Here is a 17,707-nt window from a genome sequence, read left to right as displayed (position 1 = left end):
CTTTCATTTTAGGCCTGTAAACTCATCTCTGCTTTCTGAATCATTTCCAAACAAATGGGCCAAAACGAACCCAATGTACTGTCTTTGCGCTTACCGTTCTTTGAGTCCTTCCACATGGCAGGGCTTGAATGGATTTCTAACGGCCGTCTGATGTGACAGAGGTCAGTGTGCTTGTGTGTTCCTTGGCTGTGTGTCCACAGCTTATGTCAGGATACCTTATATATTGATCAGCTGAGGACTTGGTAAAGCAGCGACACAGTGTTGGGGTGGGGTTTATTCTTTGTGGTCAGCAGAAGAAGTGTGACCGCCACCCCCACCCCCATCGTTATCGCTCCATCTTTATCCAAGTGTTTTCAAGGCCATTAGCAAATGTGACATAAAAGAAGTTTGAAAGATAGCCTCGTCGATACCACTAAACAAGTGTAGTACTCCTTGCAGCTGTTGCCTTTCTTTTTTTTTGGATGCTCTGAACAGATCGGAAAATATACGTGCAACGCACTTTTGTGTTTTGATGAAAATGTGATCTAATTTTGAGAATTCATTCTTATGAATGATGAGTATTTCATTTGTTTTATGTCAGTTTGTCTGCTTACGTTCGTAATATTTAGCAAAGAATTTAGGTACAGGTTAAAGTAAAGGCAAGGTAAATTGCAGGTTGTCACTTCAAATTGTGCAAATGATACAAAAGTGACAGCAGTAAAAAGTGGATATTATCCTCATAATTAATTTGCTAACTTCATTATTTTTCATGAACATTTTGCCAATTACTCTTGACAGAAAATGACACCTTGCGTGTTGAGGGCTCAACCAATTTACAGCTCAGCTTGTGAATATCATAGGATCAAACCTAGAACACAGGTGAACAAGAAAACAATGACATTATCAGAATAATTATGGACAATTTTTTTTTCTTTTTTTTTACTGCTGAGGATGGCTGCATAAAATAAAATAAAAAATCAGAATTAATGTTTAAAAACAATCTGTGAAATTGTATTAGTAGTCATCAAAGCTAGTGTTTTTGATATTAGCATGATTAGGATTATTTTCAGTGGTAAGAGTAGCAGTGGTAAACATTTGAACACTCATTATCTTAGTTTATCCTGTCATTTGGGAACAGGCTTCAGGTCATCTACTATACTCAGCATATCACTTCACATGGGGTTACATCATAGCACATTTGCATCCATTTGCACGTGTACATCAAAGCAGTCCCCTAATTCCCGATATAGCTCCTGACAGTCATGTGACAATTGTTATTGCTGCATGTCAATCACCAATAATTCTTTTTTTATAAATATGGCAAAAGGAACAATGTGATCTAAAGCCTATCAGTGGTTACTACTGTTTTCCTTTCATATGCAAAAGAGCTTGCTGCTATCACAAGAGGAAAGACAAAGGTGGCTCATTATTCAATGATTAACTGGTTGCTTCGCTGGCCCTTCGTCCGTGCAGCCTTTTTAAACTCAAGAAGCGCATCCAATTGAGTGGCAAGCTTGTCAAGAGGCTAAACGTGTCCAGGCCTTGGCCAGGTTGTGTGCAAATGCTTTGACCTTTAGCCCCCATTTCACAAACCTACCTGAATGTGCTGAGCTACCAGAAAATGATTATTGTCATTCTTCAAACTTGGTGCATGTTGTCGACATATTGTTGAGTGGGAAGCATGAAGAGAGCATTAGAACATAAAAGACATGCATTCAAACATGCAGAAAAAGCACACAATGCGAAAGGTCAAAGTTGTATTTGCACAAGTATTAGAAAACAGTGCAGTGTGAAGGTGACCCACAGTGCCTAAACAAACCAAGGCAATCTTTAATCTTTATCTGAGTAACTACCAGAATCAATGGCTCCAAGTGGAGATGGCTCCTCAAAGTCCCACCAACTCGCTGCAGAGTCCATCCAAATCCTATCAGAGATCAGAAGACACATTTTGCCCAGTTTAGTGGCCCCACAAAATACTTGAAAACTCACTGCTAGATATGCTGTATTCCCTTCACCTTCCTGAAATAAAGGCCTGAGTCCTTTTTTTTTTATTATTATAAATATATGTTTTTAATGCCAATATGAACCTGTAGTGACACATTAAGCCATCTCTGATTAAAATGAGCTGTTGACTATGTTATTAATAGATATAAAATATTTAGTGGGAATATTTGGTTGTTATTTTTCTCCCCAAAATAAACAAATATATTATTGATGATGAAAAAATACTATTGCCATGATTTTCTGATTGTCTTTAAATGAGCATAGGAAAGAGCCTTATCCTCAAGTATTTGCTAAGTTTACACACACAGTGATCAAGTGATTCAATATAGTAATGTGACACTGGTTACACCCCGAGCATTTAACAAATGCTAAATCATTCAAACATTTATTGGCTGTTATACAACACATTTCAACGGTCCCACACTATTTGCAAACTCCTATTTTCCATTCAATTTGATTTATCATACTTGCACCAATCTAACAAGAAATGAGATAAATCATTTTAAAAAATTAGCTATTTGAATTGAATGTTTGTAAACTATTTATTGTAATGGTTTGTAAAATTTGTAATGATGTATTTTGACGTCAACCTGAATCACTGCAGGGGATATTTTCGCAACCACGAGGTGGCGCTATTATATTGGATGCCTAATATGATGCAATCAGAAAACAAAATAACTTTAAATGAACATTTGAATGAATCACTGTTGCAGTTCTAATCGTATAGTGTGTTCCTCCGTAGTATGTGTACGTACAGTAAATTGCGTGTCCATATTTAAATGCAATGCATAAAAGCCGAGGGTGTTATACGGACGTATTTGACAGTTGCACCACAAAACAACAACAGCAGCAGCGGTAGCAATGGCTAAAAGTGATGGAAGTGACTATTTTAAAAGAACCAGTCTTTTTTGGATCGTCTCCGTCACCTTCGGGTTGGCGTATTTTAGTGTAAGTAAAACTACTTGAGCATGTAAAATCAGTATTAAAACGTTATTTGCCGTTTTTGCCAACTCCAGGTCGACTGGCTTGTGTTGCGTTAAAGGTCCCTAGGATACCATACAACGTCATGCCAAGCGATCACATATATATATATTTTTTTTTTGGAAGGTCTATTTTCATTTTTTTTTTCTTTTTCATTTATGACAGTTTTTGGTGCAAAATGCTTCCGAGGCCTTTGTCATTGTTTATTTGTTAACATGTTTTATCTTATCAAATTCACCGTGCGTCCAAAAGAAACCAGATGTTAAATTTTGCCTAAAGTCCAAACTTGGACGTCAGACGGGAGCCTTTCATTTAAGTCTGGCCAAATCTCGTTCAAAACATGACTTATTTCAAGTATTGACCGGTCGGTCGGCTATTGTGCGTCCTCGTTTAAAATTCATGACACGAGTGTTTATTTGGAATGCTCTGCTGTTCTTTAGTGCACAGTGCACATTTGGCCCCCTTCTTGTTGCCACGTTGCACGTTGTCGTGTTGAAAAAAATGTGGTTGCACTGGATCAATCAACTCTTCGGAAAAGTAGAAGTAGTTATCAACACACTCTTTAACAACTTACCCAATCCAAAATGATACATGTTTAACTTGATTATGCCAGAGGTAGCAAAAGTACTCACACCCTTGACTTGACTTGAGTACAAGTGCAAATGCATTAAAAGATTGGCAGGCTAAATGTCCAAGTATAATACATTTGCAAAGATCTACTTTTACTTTGAAAAGCACTGATCCACATTTTTGCTTATTTTGTGAGGGATATTGCAGACCCTGTTTTATAATAAAGGGATTGAAAATAAAACCGGTAAAGACCCAATGATCGTCACACACACATCTGGGTGTGGTGAAATTTGTCTCTGCATTTAAGCCATCCCCGAAGGGAGCAGTGAGCAGCAGCGGTGCCGCGCCCGGGAATCATTTGGTGATCTAACTATGCTGGAGATCATTTATTTCATATAATAAATAAGATGTTTATAAAATAAGAGTGCATTTTTACCATATATCCATGACTAATCATTTCGATTTTTCACCAGCTGATGAGGTGCATGAAATGCAATTTTCAGTGGCCTGTCTGAAACAGGGTTTGAACTTTGTTCTCCATTCAGTCAATGCAGTCATGCTCAACACCCACACCGAAGCTGTTTATCGCGTGGTAAAATAGAACAAACCGGACGAGTGTTGCTTTGACGGGTCAGAACAGAAATCCTAGGAGAGCGAAGAGCATCACATGTTCTGTGGCTTTTCCACTTTGTTGATAAATAACAGTTCTTATTTGACAGTTCGGGAGTCACATAGTTCATAATTTGTTGAGCTTTTTGAAATGACTACCATGTGAACCTCAACCTGCACTTCTTTCTGTTGCAGTGCATTGTGTTTGCGCCTGAAATAATACCATACCATCTCCTGGGCCCGTTTGGTACCTTCTGCAGATATCTTGTCGACAACCATGCGGGCGTCTTGTACAAAGGGTTAGAGTCGGCTTGATGTCATTTTGCAGCTCTTTCTCATCTGATAATGCCATTAGCTGCTATTAAGCTTCTGTTTTAAAAGATAATCTGGCATATTGTGTTTGATCATTGATGCCTCAAGGGTCATTATGACCACGCCCACTGGCACAATACGTTGTCACGTGATGGCTTAATGTGGCAATACACACAATAGATTTGCCCAGGATTCTGCTTTCATGTTGGCTGACGGCCAAGACGGCAGCTTTTGCAGGGGGCAAATTGGCCTCATGTGATGGGCAGCTTTTCACGTCACACTTCTGATAATCATTTTTTGCCTTATTGATCCAACATGATTTTTAAGGTGGTGGGCGACCGTGGCGATTCATGTTGTTGAGGCCCTGGTCTCCTTGAAAGTCTGCCGGTAAGAGGAGATAATGCTGCCGCTGTAAGTGTCATGAAATTCTAAATGCGATCTCACGTTTCAGCAACAAAGGCATCACCACGCCCACAAGGTTCTTGTGGTTCCTCCAGACCTTCGTGTTCGGCTTCGCCTCTCTCGGCCTGCTCATCAAATACAACCCGCAGCGGCGCAAACAGCACTGATGCGGCCTCAAAAAGCCAGACGAGAACAACCAAGGAACATGACATTTTTAAAATGGTCAAGTATTGAAGTATTCTGTGAAGTGGATCAACTTGAATCCTGCATTGCTGTGATTACTCTTATTGTATTTTTTTCTGAATAGTCTTTTATATAGAAAAGGTATTTTGAGACAATTTTATCAGGTGCTTTCATACATTCATGGTGTTTCCATTCCAAGAATAACAATCATCTTCCAGTTGCTGTGTTCTACTTAACTATGTTGCACTTGATGTTCTTAATGCTAACAATTGAAATGAAAACTTCTTACAAATAGATTTGGTGTGTGTTTCTGCCGAAATATTCTTGCTTTTATCAGCTAATATCCAAGTCGGTCAGCAAATGGACATAGGAACTTCAGTGTCCATTTTGTGGCTTGACTGGATTGTAGTAGGGCTGCATTACCCTAAACGGCCACAAGAAGGCGCCAAAACCATGAACATAGAAAAAGACTGCTTCTTGTGGCATCTTCGTGCCTCACGTACAAGGCACAAATCTTAGATTTGAAATGTAATCACCACCGTAACCAGATTATTATAACCGTACAATGGTAAAAGCTAAGCGTGTCCTTTTCTTTTTTTTCCTGCACTTCTTTCTATGATACAACAACAAACATTTCTATTGTATTCTCTTCATATTAGAACTTTAATATCAGTACTGCCATCTAGAATTTTCCATACAGTGCAACCCTGAAAATGGGACGTCTACTGTATCACATACCACCACCAGGTTAAGCATACCTTTATTCTGTATTTTTGAATTTCTGCTTGGAGTGACTGACTATACTACCTACCTAACACCACAGTATAAATAATACTGAAACATATTTACAGCAGTTGAAAATTAACAATTGCAAATAGAGGCATTTTAATATTTGTATACACTCAACTCATTGTACTTTATAGTATGTACATACGCAGATAAACACAATGGAATCCAAGCACTGCTCATATTGAGTGGAATTCCAGTGAGTGTCACTAAAACGGAGTCTATCGGGGAGCATCTTTTGTGGCCCTCATTAGAGAGGAAACTACGTGAGCTTTCCAGAACCCCGTGATATGAATAATATTTGATCTATAATTGTGTTGCTTTTCAGCGCTCACACAGATATTAGGAACATCCATTGTTTGAATGTGATTTGAGTCCACATATGTTATAGATGTCATTTTATCATTAGTATGAATCTTTTTTTGAATCTTTTCTCATCGCTCCAGCCAGCATATAGACGGATAGCGCTCACCCAGCGTCTTCCGCAGCTGAGCGCTTTGGGTCTTGTCCCTGGTTTCCACCACGCACTCCACCTGGCAACGCAAAAGCATACAACTGACACAGCAGACACTTATTGATTCCACTACGCTCCGAGGAAATGATATATTGACAAGACATCACAAAGCAATAGTGTATTGCGTCTTCTTCCCATGCGACAGCCCCCAACATATTCCAAAATCACGCATGTTGGATTCATTCAAAACTACAAATCAATGCTATAATAATACATAACATGACCAAATCATCAAATATTGAAATACAATACATCACCGTCAGCAGAGAGGCTGATAGTAATTCAATGTGCGCCGATTGCCACGTACATTTGTTGCAAGTTGAGGCTGATGGACAGGTTTTACCAATGGGAGGATCTAACAATGCTGCTGGCTTGTGAGGGCTTATTTCAAATCTAGTTGGATCAAGGAACAAAGCCATTGCTAATATGCGTACAGTTGAAATGACACGGGCTATTACTACTGTTTCTCAAGACCCTGGGGAGAATAGCTCGACACAGAGAAGCTGAAATCTAATTGGACAGCAAAGTCGAACAAACACAAAGTGCAAGCAATGCAACCAAGAAAACGGCTATGATTTTTTCATTTTTTGTTTTTAACAAATGCTGTTTTCTTCCACGATGGAGAAAACTAAGGTGACAAAGAATATTTGACAGCTGACCTTTGCCCTGAAGAGGTTGGACCTGTCACTATGCCTCCGATGGCTGACGTCCAACAACCTGAGGAAGGTATCGGCACAATCTTAAAATTGGATGATTATTTCAAGGATTCAGCATAAAAAAAATAGCGTGGGGTCAGTTCAATGACCTTTTTTTTTGGGTGGGGTGACTTTACTCTCCAATCATGAAGAAAGTGTCAGTTGACTCACCTGACGTCTTCTCTGGACAGGACGTCCAACAGCTTGGCCATGTCTCCCGGCCATTCCCCTAGCTGTACTGAGAACTTGCTGACACGATCTTCCAGCACCAGGGCTCGGTCCACACACTGCCTCACCAGATCCAGATCCATGTTAGCGCTGCTCACCACCACTGCCACCCTACATAGACAGATTGCCTCATCAAGCACCTTGGTTGTGTGGTCAGGAGAAAAGGCACAACTCTGCAAAACCTTTGAGGAGTGTACAGAGAGATCATGAAAAAACTCGAGAGAAGTCAAGGGTACAGTTTTTTCCACACTCAGGTTCACACAGAGGCAGATTAGGACTCCCTAATCACCATGCGTCATTTTGGAATATCATGAATCATTATTATTGTTTAGGTCGTCAAAATATGTTATTAGACACTGCTTCTAACTTGAAGAGAAAGGTTTGTGGGATGTTCTTGTCATAAAGCAGTGTCCATAAATACATGCTTGCAACAACACATTTCTTTCTCATTTCTGTTGATATCTAGTCACGCACTACCATATTGCCAGAGTCATCAAATCAATCGGAAAATTCAGCCCTATTAAAATGAGCATCAAGAAGGACAATTTTCACAAACTAAATAACCAAATAACTCACATTATGTTCACAGACTTTCAAAGCAATGACAGGTCAGCACAATTCAATCCGTGTGGGCTGTGAGTCACAAGAGTTTGTTTACAATTCATCACACAGCGTGACAGAAATATATCATCATTTGAAGCCATCCCATCGTTTCAGAGGCCGCTCCGGGGGAATGTGCGGCAGCTCGACGCAAAATCGCTCAAATATGATCATCTCTGCATGCAAATAAGCACGATACCTCCTCGAGCACCGAGGGAAGCGTCTGACAGAAGCGCTCCAGCGCTTCCGTCTGATCCATTTGAAAGTCTTAATGTATAAATCAATCAAACGCACCTTTTGCCTCTCAATTCGCTGAGTTGTCCAGCCAAGATGGCCGCCAATCCCATGGCTCCCTCTGTGTCCACAGTGGAACGCTCAAACTCTTGAAACCTCAACATTGCCACCAAAGAATCCTCCTCACTGCCGGCCGGGGATAAACACAACTCATTCATGGCACTTCAGGTTCAAGATCACAGAAATTCAGCAGATAAGTTTGAGCATCTTAGAGATGCAAACCTTTCTTTACATCATTTTCGATTTTCTTCCTTTTAGAAATCGCCAGATATCATCATTATTAAGAGATTAAGAGAATCCAACCAGAAAATTGACCAAACAAATCCAAAATGGAATAGAAACCTATCTGTTGGTTGAATATGAATCATTTATTTTTTGTGGTCGACACAAGATTTATTTTTTGGTCGCACTGCAGAGATACTGGAAGAAAAATATGTCTTCAATTCAGATGATTTATTTCATGTCATTGAAGATGGCATGACAAAAATCAATCCCTAAGGTTTATCAAGACATTTTACAGTCTGCCATCTGAAGAAGAAAAAAAAAAGAAGAAAAAAAAAAGAAGAAAAAAAAAAACCCTGAACGGTTAATGACCGCCTGAAGTTTGGAGCCTACAGGCATGCTGAAATCTCCAATTTCCTGCCAAGCTTCCTCCCAGGAGATATTTTGTCAGGGCTTCACTGCAGCCGCATTACATCAGTATTTCATTTCACTCCATTGTGGAAAGGCAAAAATCATTCAACAAACAAATCTTTTAATGTAATGACTCTATTGTAGTCATTAAGCAACAACTTGAAGGTTTGCTGTGGACTACCTGACAGAGATGACTTTATCGACTAGTTTCTTTGCCAGATGGAAGGTGTTGATACCGAGCGAGCACCCCGCGAGATCTGACAACAGACAGGAGATGAACATTTGCAAACAGGAACCACAAAGGATTATTCAAGCTAGCTGGGATCCGCATTTCATTCACGACTACCTCCATACAGCTTGCTGTTCGGCTTGCAATGAACGTCGTTGACGGGGCCATCTGTCTTTAGAGATTGCAGCAGCAAAGGGAACGCTTCGGGTTCTATTCCCTGTTGAAGATAGTCCACACGCTGAATTATTATGTGCACTGCAGCGTTTTTTCCACGCTCAACCACACAAACGCATCAAATAAATATTCCAAAGTATAAAAAGGTTTTTTCAGGCCGCCCTCGCATGCACAGCACACACAGACACTGAGCAGGGTTCTCCGGAAGGTGCTTTATTCGCACATCTTTAATTCTTTGATCACGGGAAAAGAGTGAGAGCATCCATGCGTGTTCAACTCAAGCAGCCCCCCCCCCGTCTGTGCGTTAGAATGTAAAGCACTCGCTAAAGCCAGAACACTGTATTATAGTATATTGAAGAGGAAAAATAAGAGGCTCATCCTCTCCCTCCAGTGTAAACAGACCTCAAGGTGTCAGACCTTTAGCAGGAGGCTGATAAGGGAAGCAGGAAAAACAGGAAACAGGAAGAAACATCAAGTACATTCATCTTGTCAAGAAAAGCCCAAAACATCCTTGGATGCACACCAGAGAAATGGAGGAGGTGAGTCGCCACTTGTCTAATGTGACCTCATGCACGGTGGAAAATGGAAATGAACCAATTGATTAGAAAAGTTGATACATTCCGGCGCGTCAACTTACTATGACACGGATGTGCGAGTTGAGATGCTTGATGGCTGCCGCCGTGCCCGCCAGTAGACCGTACTGTCCAGCTGCGGGCACCAGCACCGCATCAAGCTTGGGCACTTGCTCGTAGATCTCCAGGCCTACTGTGCCAAGTCCTGCCAGGTAGCTGGAATTTTCCTCTCTGAACAGCACAAAAATCTTGCCTCAATTAAGCTTTTCAGCTTTCTTTTTCTCCATGTGTCTGTAACAAGTTCCAAGCATAAATAAAATGACTCACTCTTCCAGGTAGAGATATCCGTTGTCTTCGGCCAAGTGGCGGGCGTGGTTCTGAGAGTCGTGACCGGTGCTGCCATAGGAGATGACCATGGCGCCGTAATCTCTGTAGATCCTGAGACGAGGCGACGAACAACATGCCGGCATGATAGCGAAGACGGGGATCTTCAGCTCCACCGCGTGGTGGGCCACAGCCATGGAGAAGTTACAGTCGGTGGCAACGATCACTCCCTTCTTCTGCTGCTCCTGAAAATATCGACATGGAGGGATCCAGTGGTCAATATGGACTGACTGACTGACTGACGAGGCAGATTCTTATGACCTGCCAGACAGGAAGGGATGGTCTTACCTGTGTGAGGGAGGAGAGCAGGTACAACACTCCTCTCTCCTTCACTGAGCCCGTGTAGTTCAGGTGCTCCTTTTTCAGATAAATCTCCATCCCGTACTGTTTGGACAGCCGGGAGTACTGAGAAACACAGGACAGTGAGAGGATTTGATGAAGCCAAAGGAAAATACAATGTTGCAAATTGTGTTTGTTTACCGTGCAGGGCGTCTTCTGTATTCCTGTCTGGATAGTGAAGGCAGCGGCACTGATGTCCTCAAAGCGCAGGTAGTGAATGGGCGGTCTGGGGACGATCCTGAACTCGCTGACGCGTCTGGTTTTCGGCGGCTCCTTTAGCGCCATTGCAGGTGCTTCCACCGCCGCCAGCACTCTTGTGTCACGGACCTTCACGTCACCATTGAGGAGTTCCTCCTCACCAAAGTCCTTCAGCCTCTCTGGTTCAATGAGGGTGGGTCTGCGGCCGACGGCGGTGCCATTGCTGAGGAGCGCTCCTTTGTAAAGGTCTTCTGGCTCTGCGGGGCCCAGACGCAGCTCCTCTCTAGAAGGTACAAGTCCTTACATCTTTAGCGAGCTTTTTTACATCTGGACTATGATATGAAGATAAATGACTACAGAATAAAAGATTTGCTAAAACCCAAGATGGGAACAATCAAATGACAATATACATATATCTTTTTTTTTGAATGCAAAGCATACATTAGTCTGGAATTCCGTTGCAAATTGCGCCAAACCTCCCCCACAAAACATCGGGGCCTCGGTAAGTCTACCGTCAACAATTTGGTCCATCAGATGGCTACAACGTGACTAAGCGGGATGCATTATGGATTGGATATTGAAAAAATGATGCAATCTGGACACCATATATATATATATATATATATATATAATAAAAATACTTTAAGTTTCAAACAGATGTACTGTTTGAGGTCTTTTTTGCTCAATATCCTGCGACAAGAGTGGATTTTTAAAGATAATACTAAAGTACATTTTCAGAAGCCTGATAATAAAACTCTGACATTGAGACATGAAAGCGCAGCCAATTAAATGTTTGAAAGTGAACGTCAGAACATTCCCAAAGTGGCAGTTTGAAACAATTACCACCTAATGCCTGAAAACTATATGAACGAGAACACCCACTTCTGTCCAAGATAAATGGATTCACCTTTCATGTCAACATTTTCTACTCACTATGACAGATTGCATCTAGGAACTCATTTATGATTCATTAGTTGTCCACTTTTACTTTTCATGGTTCACACTAAGGATTAAAGTGGCAATTAGGGGCGAAAGACAGGCCACTTTGATTCATAGCAGCTTGGGAAATTGCTTTCCAATATAACGGAACAGTCATTTCAACAGTTTCATTTCATATGATCTGATGACAACGAAAAAAAAAACTTTCCTAAACAAATAAAGTGGTGGAGCTGCTTTTGCCACCGCCTGGTTAGTTAGGAGGCCTTTCACACAGTACAAACAAAATAATAGGCTTATCGCCATTGGAGATTAACCCCGTCACCTAGACGGAAGAGAAGATCACATTTGGTTAATGGCAAGGTTTGGGTTTTTGGAGAGCCTGTCCACTGACAATGACTTGAACACATCCACAGAGGTTGTGCTTGTCAGAAAGTGTGCTATGATTTCATTTCCACTTGATCTTTGGGGAGCTTTAGTTGTATTTCATGACTGCTGACCATGTGAGTCATCTTGAGTGCATTTCATTCAGCGCTGCTTCTATTTAAACCACAACTCTTTGACCTTTTCCCGTCATCAACTCTATGATTGCCCTCTGCCCCACTTATCAGAGTCCATTACTCAGCCACAAGCTCGACTTGTAAACAAAACAGTGAATGGAAAAGCCCAAGGCTGGATGGAGGGAGCTCTGTTTACACAGGGTGCACAGCTAACATTAGCATGTGTGGTTATTATTTTGGGAAATTTCTACCTTGACAGACCAGAGTTGGGTAAAAACTTGTCTGTAATGATGAACAGCTAATGAAATGATTGTTCAGTGATGACCTTGTTTGGCTGATCAGAGAGGGCAGTTAACATAACATTGGGTTCATGTCAGAACCAAAACCAAACATAGGTACCAGGCATGAAGGCTTTCTTACAAAATGTTGGCATGACCTGGCAACAAAGAGGAGAAGAACACAAAGTGCTAACCGAAGGAGAATGTCTACTGGGGAATCCAGGGAAGGAAGCAACTTCTCTTGATATGAAACAGGGACTGAAGAATTAGAAGGTAGGCAGACACAAGAGGTTGGTGCTCTTAGGGACTGGGATGAATGTGGGCAAGATTCGGGGAGATCCTGTGGAACTTTGGAGACAGAAGCAGTCAAATCTTTGGAAGACAAGCTGATTGTTGTGTCTCTATGAGGGAGATCTTTTAGCGAGAGGTGTAAAAGTGAAGAACAAACAGGACCAGTGACTGAGGCTGGAACTGAGCTTACACTTGAAGTCTAGTCTTTGTTTTAGACTGGAGGTGGACTTTTGGCAATACTACAGGATTAATGAGGGTCGAGGGGAGCTCTGAAGGGTATGAGGGGGTTTTGCTAGAGGAACAAACAGGAAGAGGGACTGAGGTAGGAAGGAACTGGACTAACACCTGAAGTCTTTGTTTTGAGGTCGAGGTTGCTTTTTGTCACAAAGACAGCGCATCACTACTGGATTGATGTTGTGTTGGCTCTGGCTCACTACATGTTTCCCACCTTTGCCAAAAAGGGTCCTTTTCTTCCATGCCTTTAAGTGCAGGCTTTGGGGAAAACAATCGTTCCAGTCGCTCACTCAAGTAGCTCGAATAGAATAACTGGGCAGCAAAGTTCATCCTGGTTGAAGAAGAGAATCCAAAGAGTTCTGTACGTGTACGTGAATCCTCCTCAGCTGTCCGACACCGCCCAGTACAGCTCCCACGGTGTAAACCTGAGTTCCCAAACTCGTACCCAGCTGAGAAGCTGTTTAAGAAGGGATTATCAAGGGACACATGTACAGTGACTTGAGAGCGTCTCTGCGGTGAGTTGGCCCCTCCCAACTTTCTATTCTCAGCCCAGACCGGGATTACGTCCCTGTTCTGTGACGTAGACCAAATCAGACGGTCTAAGGGGATAGATGCAGACTTAGGGTTTATCTAAGGAGCAGTGATCCAGAGGCTAAACCAGACAGGGGAGACCAGTATGAATGGGGCTGGATCAGAAATGAATAACTTACACCAACAATGAATGTATCTGCCTGTGCAAATTAGTTTTAACATTTGTGGAGCCAACTTCAGATCCCTGCTTTGGAATGTTGGCGCTTGGTTCAAATATCATCTAGTGCACTTTCTCCACATAAAGAACAAAAACTGCACACAGTCAATCCTACCCCGCTTCAGCCTGGATGGATTCCAGTTTTGAACGATGGAGCCAAACCAAATGGGGAAATGATTCGGAACAGATCTCAGACATACTTCAATCTATCCAAGCCTACAGTTGAAACCATTGTTGTCACCAGAGCACGCAAGCTATCCATTGCATTGGGCTCCGTCCGTGTACGGAAACCAGACGGGCACTTTCACCGTCCTCACAGATTACGTTATCCTCCCGTTAAACCCCAGTTAACTTGAAGCAACCTCTAGTATGACCCACACTTCCAGGTAATCCTTTTCTTAATCTTCCCCCCCAAACACAAGACCGAGCATTGAACTGTAACACTATGTCCTTCCCAGTGGGTGTGATGTTTTGTCATGATGACACAAGTGGAAAAATGCACCGAAATAGACGACGGAGAAGGTGACCCCGCCTCCAGCAGTGTGTCACATGACACATGAGCGCAACCAGGTGCCGTCACCTTCTCTCTTTGCGTGCATATTTCCTTGAACTTTCATTCTATTGCTACATCACAGCCTGACTCGTGTCACACTCTCACTTTTCCTCCACTTTTCAGTTTCTGCTACTTAACCTGTAGATCTGCTTAAGAGGGCAGACAAGTGAGCAGAACATGAGGATGAAGACAGTCTGGCTTAAAGAAGATAACCACGCTGACAGCAACCAGGTTGTGTGCGCTTGCACATGTGCCAACCAAGAAAGCTGGCTAAAAGGAAGCAATCAACACAACTACATATAGAGGACGAACTGATTGGATTTCACTGCGCTCCTGCTGGAAACAGAGAATTTCGGAGAAAAAGACTAGCGGCCTAAAGATTTTATTCTCTAAGAAGGAAACAAACCGGTAAAGTCCAATCAAAAAGCACCACCAAACCAACAGTGTGGGTTGATCAACTATGAATTCATTGTAAGTGTATTGGTGTTTAGTTTGACTGAGATGGCTCGCCCCCACCCCCTTCCCTCCCGAGTCCAAACATCCCACCCCTTCCCAGAAACGGAGCTTTCTGCTCTGCATTCCATGTTTTCATTAAGAATCTGGGCGCAACCACTCCAGAGGAAACAGCAAAGTGGGATAGAGGAAGCATTGCACTCCAAACTAATTGCTCACCTTGCTCTTTTTAAAAGACACCATGGTCCACCCCTTCACCTTCACAATTGGACTCATCATCCTCTTGATTGGCTACACCGTGGCAGGTAAGGAAAGGAGCAGAGGTTGAGATTTCTTTTTATGGAGCGACACATTGGTGTGACATTTGTGACTTTTACAGAGATATACGTATGTGAAGTATGAAGCTGAACCGCACCATGTAGGTCGAGGAACATATGGTTGTAATTCATTCCAGCTGTAGTTTCATCCAATCAAATTGAGTGTGAGCACAAAGACAAGTCTTTTTTTAGTTCTGATCAGATGTCGTTGCTTTGTTTGAGTAAAGCACAATTAAATGGGGAAAGTACTTGACGCGTTTGGTGCGTGCACTCCGATGACTTCATACGGCAAGAATGGTCGGTCGGCTGTACGGAACGTGAGATCAAGACAACCTGGTGCACCAAATTCTCAATTTTGCAGTGAAGTGAATTCCTCTGCGCTTGCAGGCAGGAACGTGACGTACGCACACAAGCTTATTGACCTTTACCTTCTGGCACAGTCACTACGTTACATCACCACGTCCGTTTGCTTCGTTTCCTCTGACAGTATTTGTGTGCATCTTATGGGATTTTTCTGGCAGTAAAAAAACAGCAGCTCTTCATCTAGCATCGGCCAAGGCAAACAGGAATGAATGCATCTTTGGAAACAGCTAGCTATGGCAACATAACTCGTCAGCTACTTTGCAGCAAAGTGCACATTTTCACTCATCTTGAATATCAGCATGTTGCTCTCAGTGGCTCACTTCCAAATTGCATGTGTGCACGCTGATCCCACAAACACGCTGGCTGATGTAAAAACACAGCTGTGGTTTGGGGAAGGGGTGCTGTTGTTTTTCAATTGGAGGCCCAGCAGCATGTTTTGTTCCAAAAAGCGTCTACTTTGCCAAGCTCACATCTAATTGTACCGCCTGACCCAAAGGAAAAGATCTCATTTCTGTCACTAACTTATGTTATAGAAATGATTACCTCGATGAATTTGCCACAGCAGATGCGATTCAAGGTGAAAATAATGACAATGAGCATAAGAAGCGTTACGCCTCTATTTCAGGAAAAGCATGTTTTGGGCTTGTTTTTTAGAAAGCAATCTCGATATGTTGGCCTCCTTCCTCTCGGTCCACTGCCAGTTGGATGTGAATAGGAAATCAGTTTTCCACAAGTGAGCAATAAGTGAGTGTCTCCGTTTTTCAGCCTCTCTTGTCTGGTGGGCCACAGCAGGCAAGCTGCCTAGTACCAATGTAATGATGGAGGCGAGAGTAATTCTCAGTGCCTCGACGTTCGATATCAGAAAAGGCAGTTTGGCGTCAGCGGGGCGCTGAAGTTTCATCCAAGCCGCAATGAAAAAGAGACTCCCATTGTCATCTCTAAGAGAGCATATTTGTATTTTGTTGACTCTATTGAGAAGCAGCAAATTGAAAACGGACTGATTTGCAAGACTTTTTGGAGACTATTCTCTGGACGGATAAGACAAAACTTCAATCGATGTGATGGCCTGGGGCCGCTTTGCTAATTCAGGACTTGACGGATTTCTTCGACTTCTCCGAAAATTTTGAACATCAGTTTGTGTGAGTTTTGTGTCTGCTTTACAGTGCGACTTTACTCACGTGCGCACTTTCAGAGGTGGATGCCGAGCGGTCGCCTCGAGCCGTGTCTTCGAGCGCGTGTCAGGAACACGCAAGTCGTCATAATCGCTTGGATGAAGTGGAGAAGGTGATTTATTACTGTCAGTCTCAAAAACTCATCAAGAAGTTGTATACTTCCTCTGACCTTCCCTTAGTAACTGCTTTGGGCAACTGTATAATTCATACAAATCAAAGTATTGTATAATTCATGACTGATGATTCCATTATTCATACTACAGCTTATTAATGTATTATTTAGTCTCTAAGGACACAAACATACCGTCTGTATTTTGCAGAAAGTGGAGGACACGGTTGGCAAGTTGGAGGTTGAGCTGGCAGCTCTCCTGGAGGCCATCGAAGATCCAAAGTGGCGCCCCCGACTGGACAATACAGGAACACCTGTGGACATTCTGGAAGACCCGGTGAACGTCAACTCCTAAATGAGAGGGATTTTGCAGTATTGCATATGATATCACCAGTTGACTGACTCACCAGCGAATTGCTTCACAAGACAAAAACAGCCCAATGACACCTTCTGGAAAGGAGTTTTATTTCTTTATGAAAGCAGCATGTTTAGAACACAAAAGCAGTTTACAGAACAAGGCTTTTTCATCAAATCCCCTCATAAAAATCCCACTGCGCAAAATGATGCATTGTAGGATCATATGGAAGAAAGGAGAAACATAAATTGCATCGTCCGAATTGAATGGTAACAGGGCAGCGACTTTCAAAGTGTAACGGACAGTTCAAACATCGACACTTTTGCATTCCTTGAGGGCATCCACTGGACCACTGCTGATTAGGAGACATGCTTTGCTGCTCAAAAACAAGCACAGAGCGCTTTAAAAACACCAAAGAGCATCCAAACTACCACTTGAGGAACACGCCAGTAAAGTGAGCAAGCAATGTCCAGCTGGGAATGATCACTGCTATCAAAAAAAACAAAGGGACTGGCATTCAAAGCTACAATCATCAAAACAGTTCTTCATTGAGCAATAATTGGCATACAGCAGAATGCACACAGACTGGATTTGAAATGATGTGCACACCGTTTCAATCAATTTGCCCAAATATGGAATATTTTCTTCCTTTTTTGGAACCCCTTCTTCCACTCACTCACCCAGCGAGTGTATGAGCCTTGAACATTAAAAC

The 17,707-nt window shown here is 42.3% G+C and overlaps 2 protein-coding genes across 3 annotated transcripts; one reads left to right on the top strand and one right to left on the bottom strand.

Annotated features, from left to right (window-relative positions):
- Positions 1 to 962: 962 nt before the first annotated feature.
- On the bottom strand, positions 963 to 14,578 carry LOC119134486 (L-threonine ammonia-lyase). Of its 2 annotated transcripts, XM_037271180.1 has the most exons (12): positions 13,140 to 14,578; positions 10,630 to 10,969; positions 10,438 to 10,554; positions 10,093 to 10,334; positions 9,831 to 9,996; positions 9,137 to 9,236; positions 8,972 to 9,047; positions 8,158 to 8,283; positions 7,207 to 7,374; positions 7,000 to 7,057; positions 6,299 to 6,359; positions 963 to 1,903 (listed from the first exon to the last, which is right to left on the bottom strand). In XM_037271180.1, exons 1-12 carry the CDS (start codon positions 13,253 to 13,255, stop codon positions 1,752 to 1,754), a joined length of 1,722 nt encoding a protein of 573 aa, XP_037127075.1. In that variant the 5' UTR covers positions 13,256 to 14,578; the 3' UTR covers positions 963 to 1,751. The 2 variants fall into 2 exon arrangements, with proteins under 2 accessions (XP_037127075.1, XP_037127076.1); XM_037271181.1 differs by lacking the exon at positions 963 to 1,903 and having other exon boundaries at positions 6,253 to 6,359; positions 13,140 to 13,853.
- tmem254 (transmembrane protein 254) lies at positions 2,781 to 5,498 on the top strand. The gene is made up of 4 exons (XM_037271184.1): positions 2,781 to 2,931; positions 4,339 to 4,442; positions 4,783 to 4,842; positions 4,907 to 5,498. Exons 1-4 carry the CDS (start codon positions 2,845 to 2,847, stop codon positions 5,022 to 5,024), a joined length of 369 nt encoding a protein of 122 aa, XP_037127079.1. The 5' UTR covers positions 2,781 to 2,844; the 3' UTR covers positions 5,025 to 5,498.
- Positions 14,579 to 17,707: the final 3,129 nt, after the last annotated feature.

Source organism: Syngnathus acus, chromosome 15 (assembly GCF_901709675.1).
Source record: "Syngnathus acus chromosome 15, fSynAcu1.2, whole genome shotgun sequence".
Classification (NCBI taxonomy): Eukaryota; Metazoa; Chordata; class Actinopteri; order Syngnathiformes; family Syngnathidae; genus Syngnathus; species Syngnathus acus.
Note: the sequence above shows the minus strand (reverse complement) of the source record. Positions and strands in the feature narration are given on the sequence as shown.

Bases quoted from the DNA above. Each gene is read 5' to 3' on its own strand.
- tmem254 (XM_037271184.1), top strand. From the start codon at position 2,845: ATGGCTAAAAGTGATGGAAGTGACTATTTTAAAAGAACCAGTCTTTTT. The intron at 4,443-4,782 runs GTTAGAGTCGGC...ATGATTTTTAAG, and splicing joins GCGGGCGTCTTGTACAAAGG to GTGGTGGGCGACCGTGGCGA. The intron at 4,843-4,906 runs GTAAGAGGAGAT...CTCACGTTTCAG, and splicing joins GTCTCCTTGAAAGTCTGCCG to CAACAAAGGCATCACCACGC.
- LOC119134486 (XM_037271180.1), bottom strand. From the start codon at position 13,255: ATGAACTTTGCTGCCCAGTTATTCTATTCGAGCTACTTGAGTGAGCGA. The intron at 9,997-10,092 runs GTGAGTCATTTT...TGTGCTGTTCAG, and splicing joins GGATATCTCTACCTGGAAGA to AGAGGAAAATTCCAGCTACC. The intron at 9,048-9,136 runs GTAGTCGTGAAT...GTCTGTTGTCAG, and splicing joins GAACAGCAAGCTGTATGGAG to ATCTCGCGGGGTGCTCGCTC.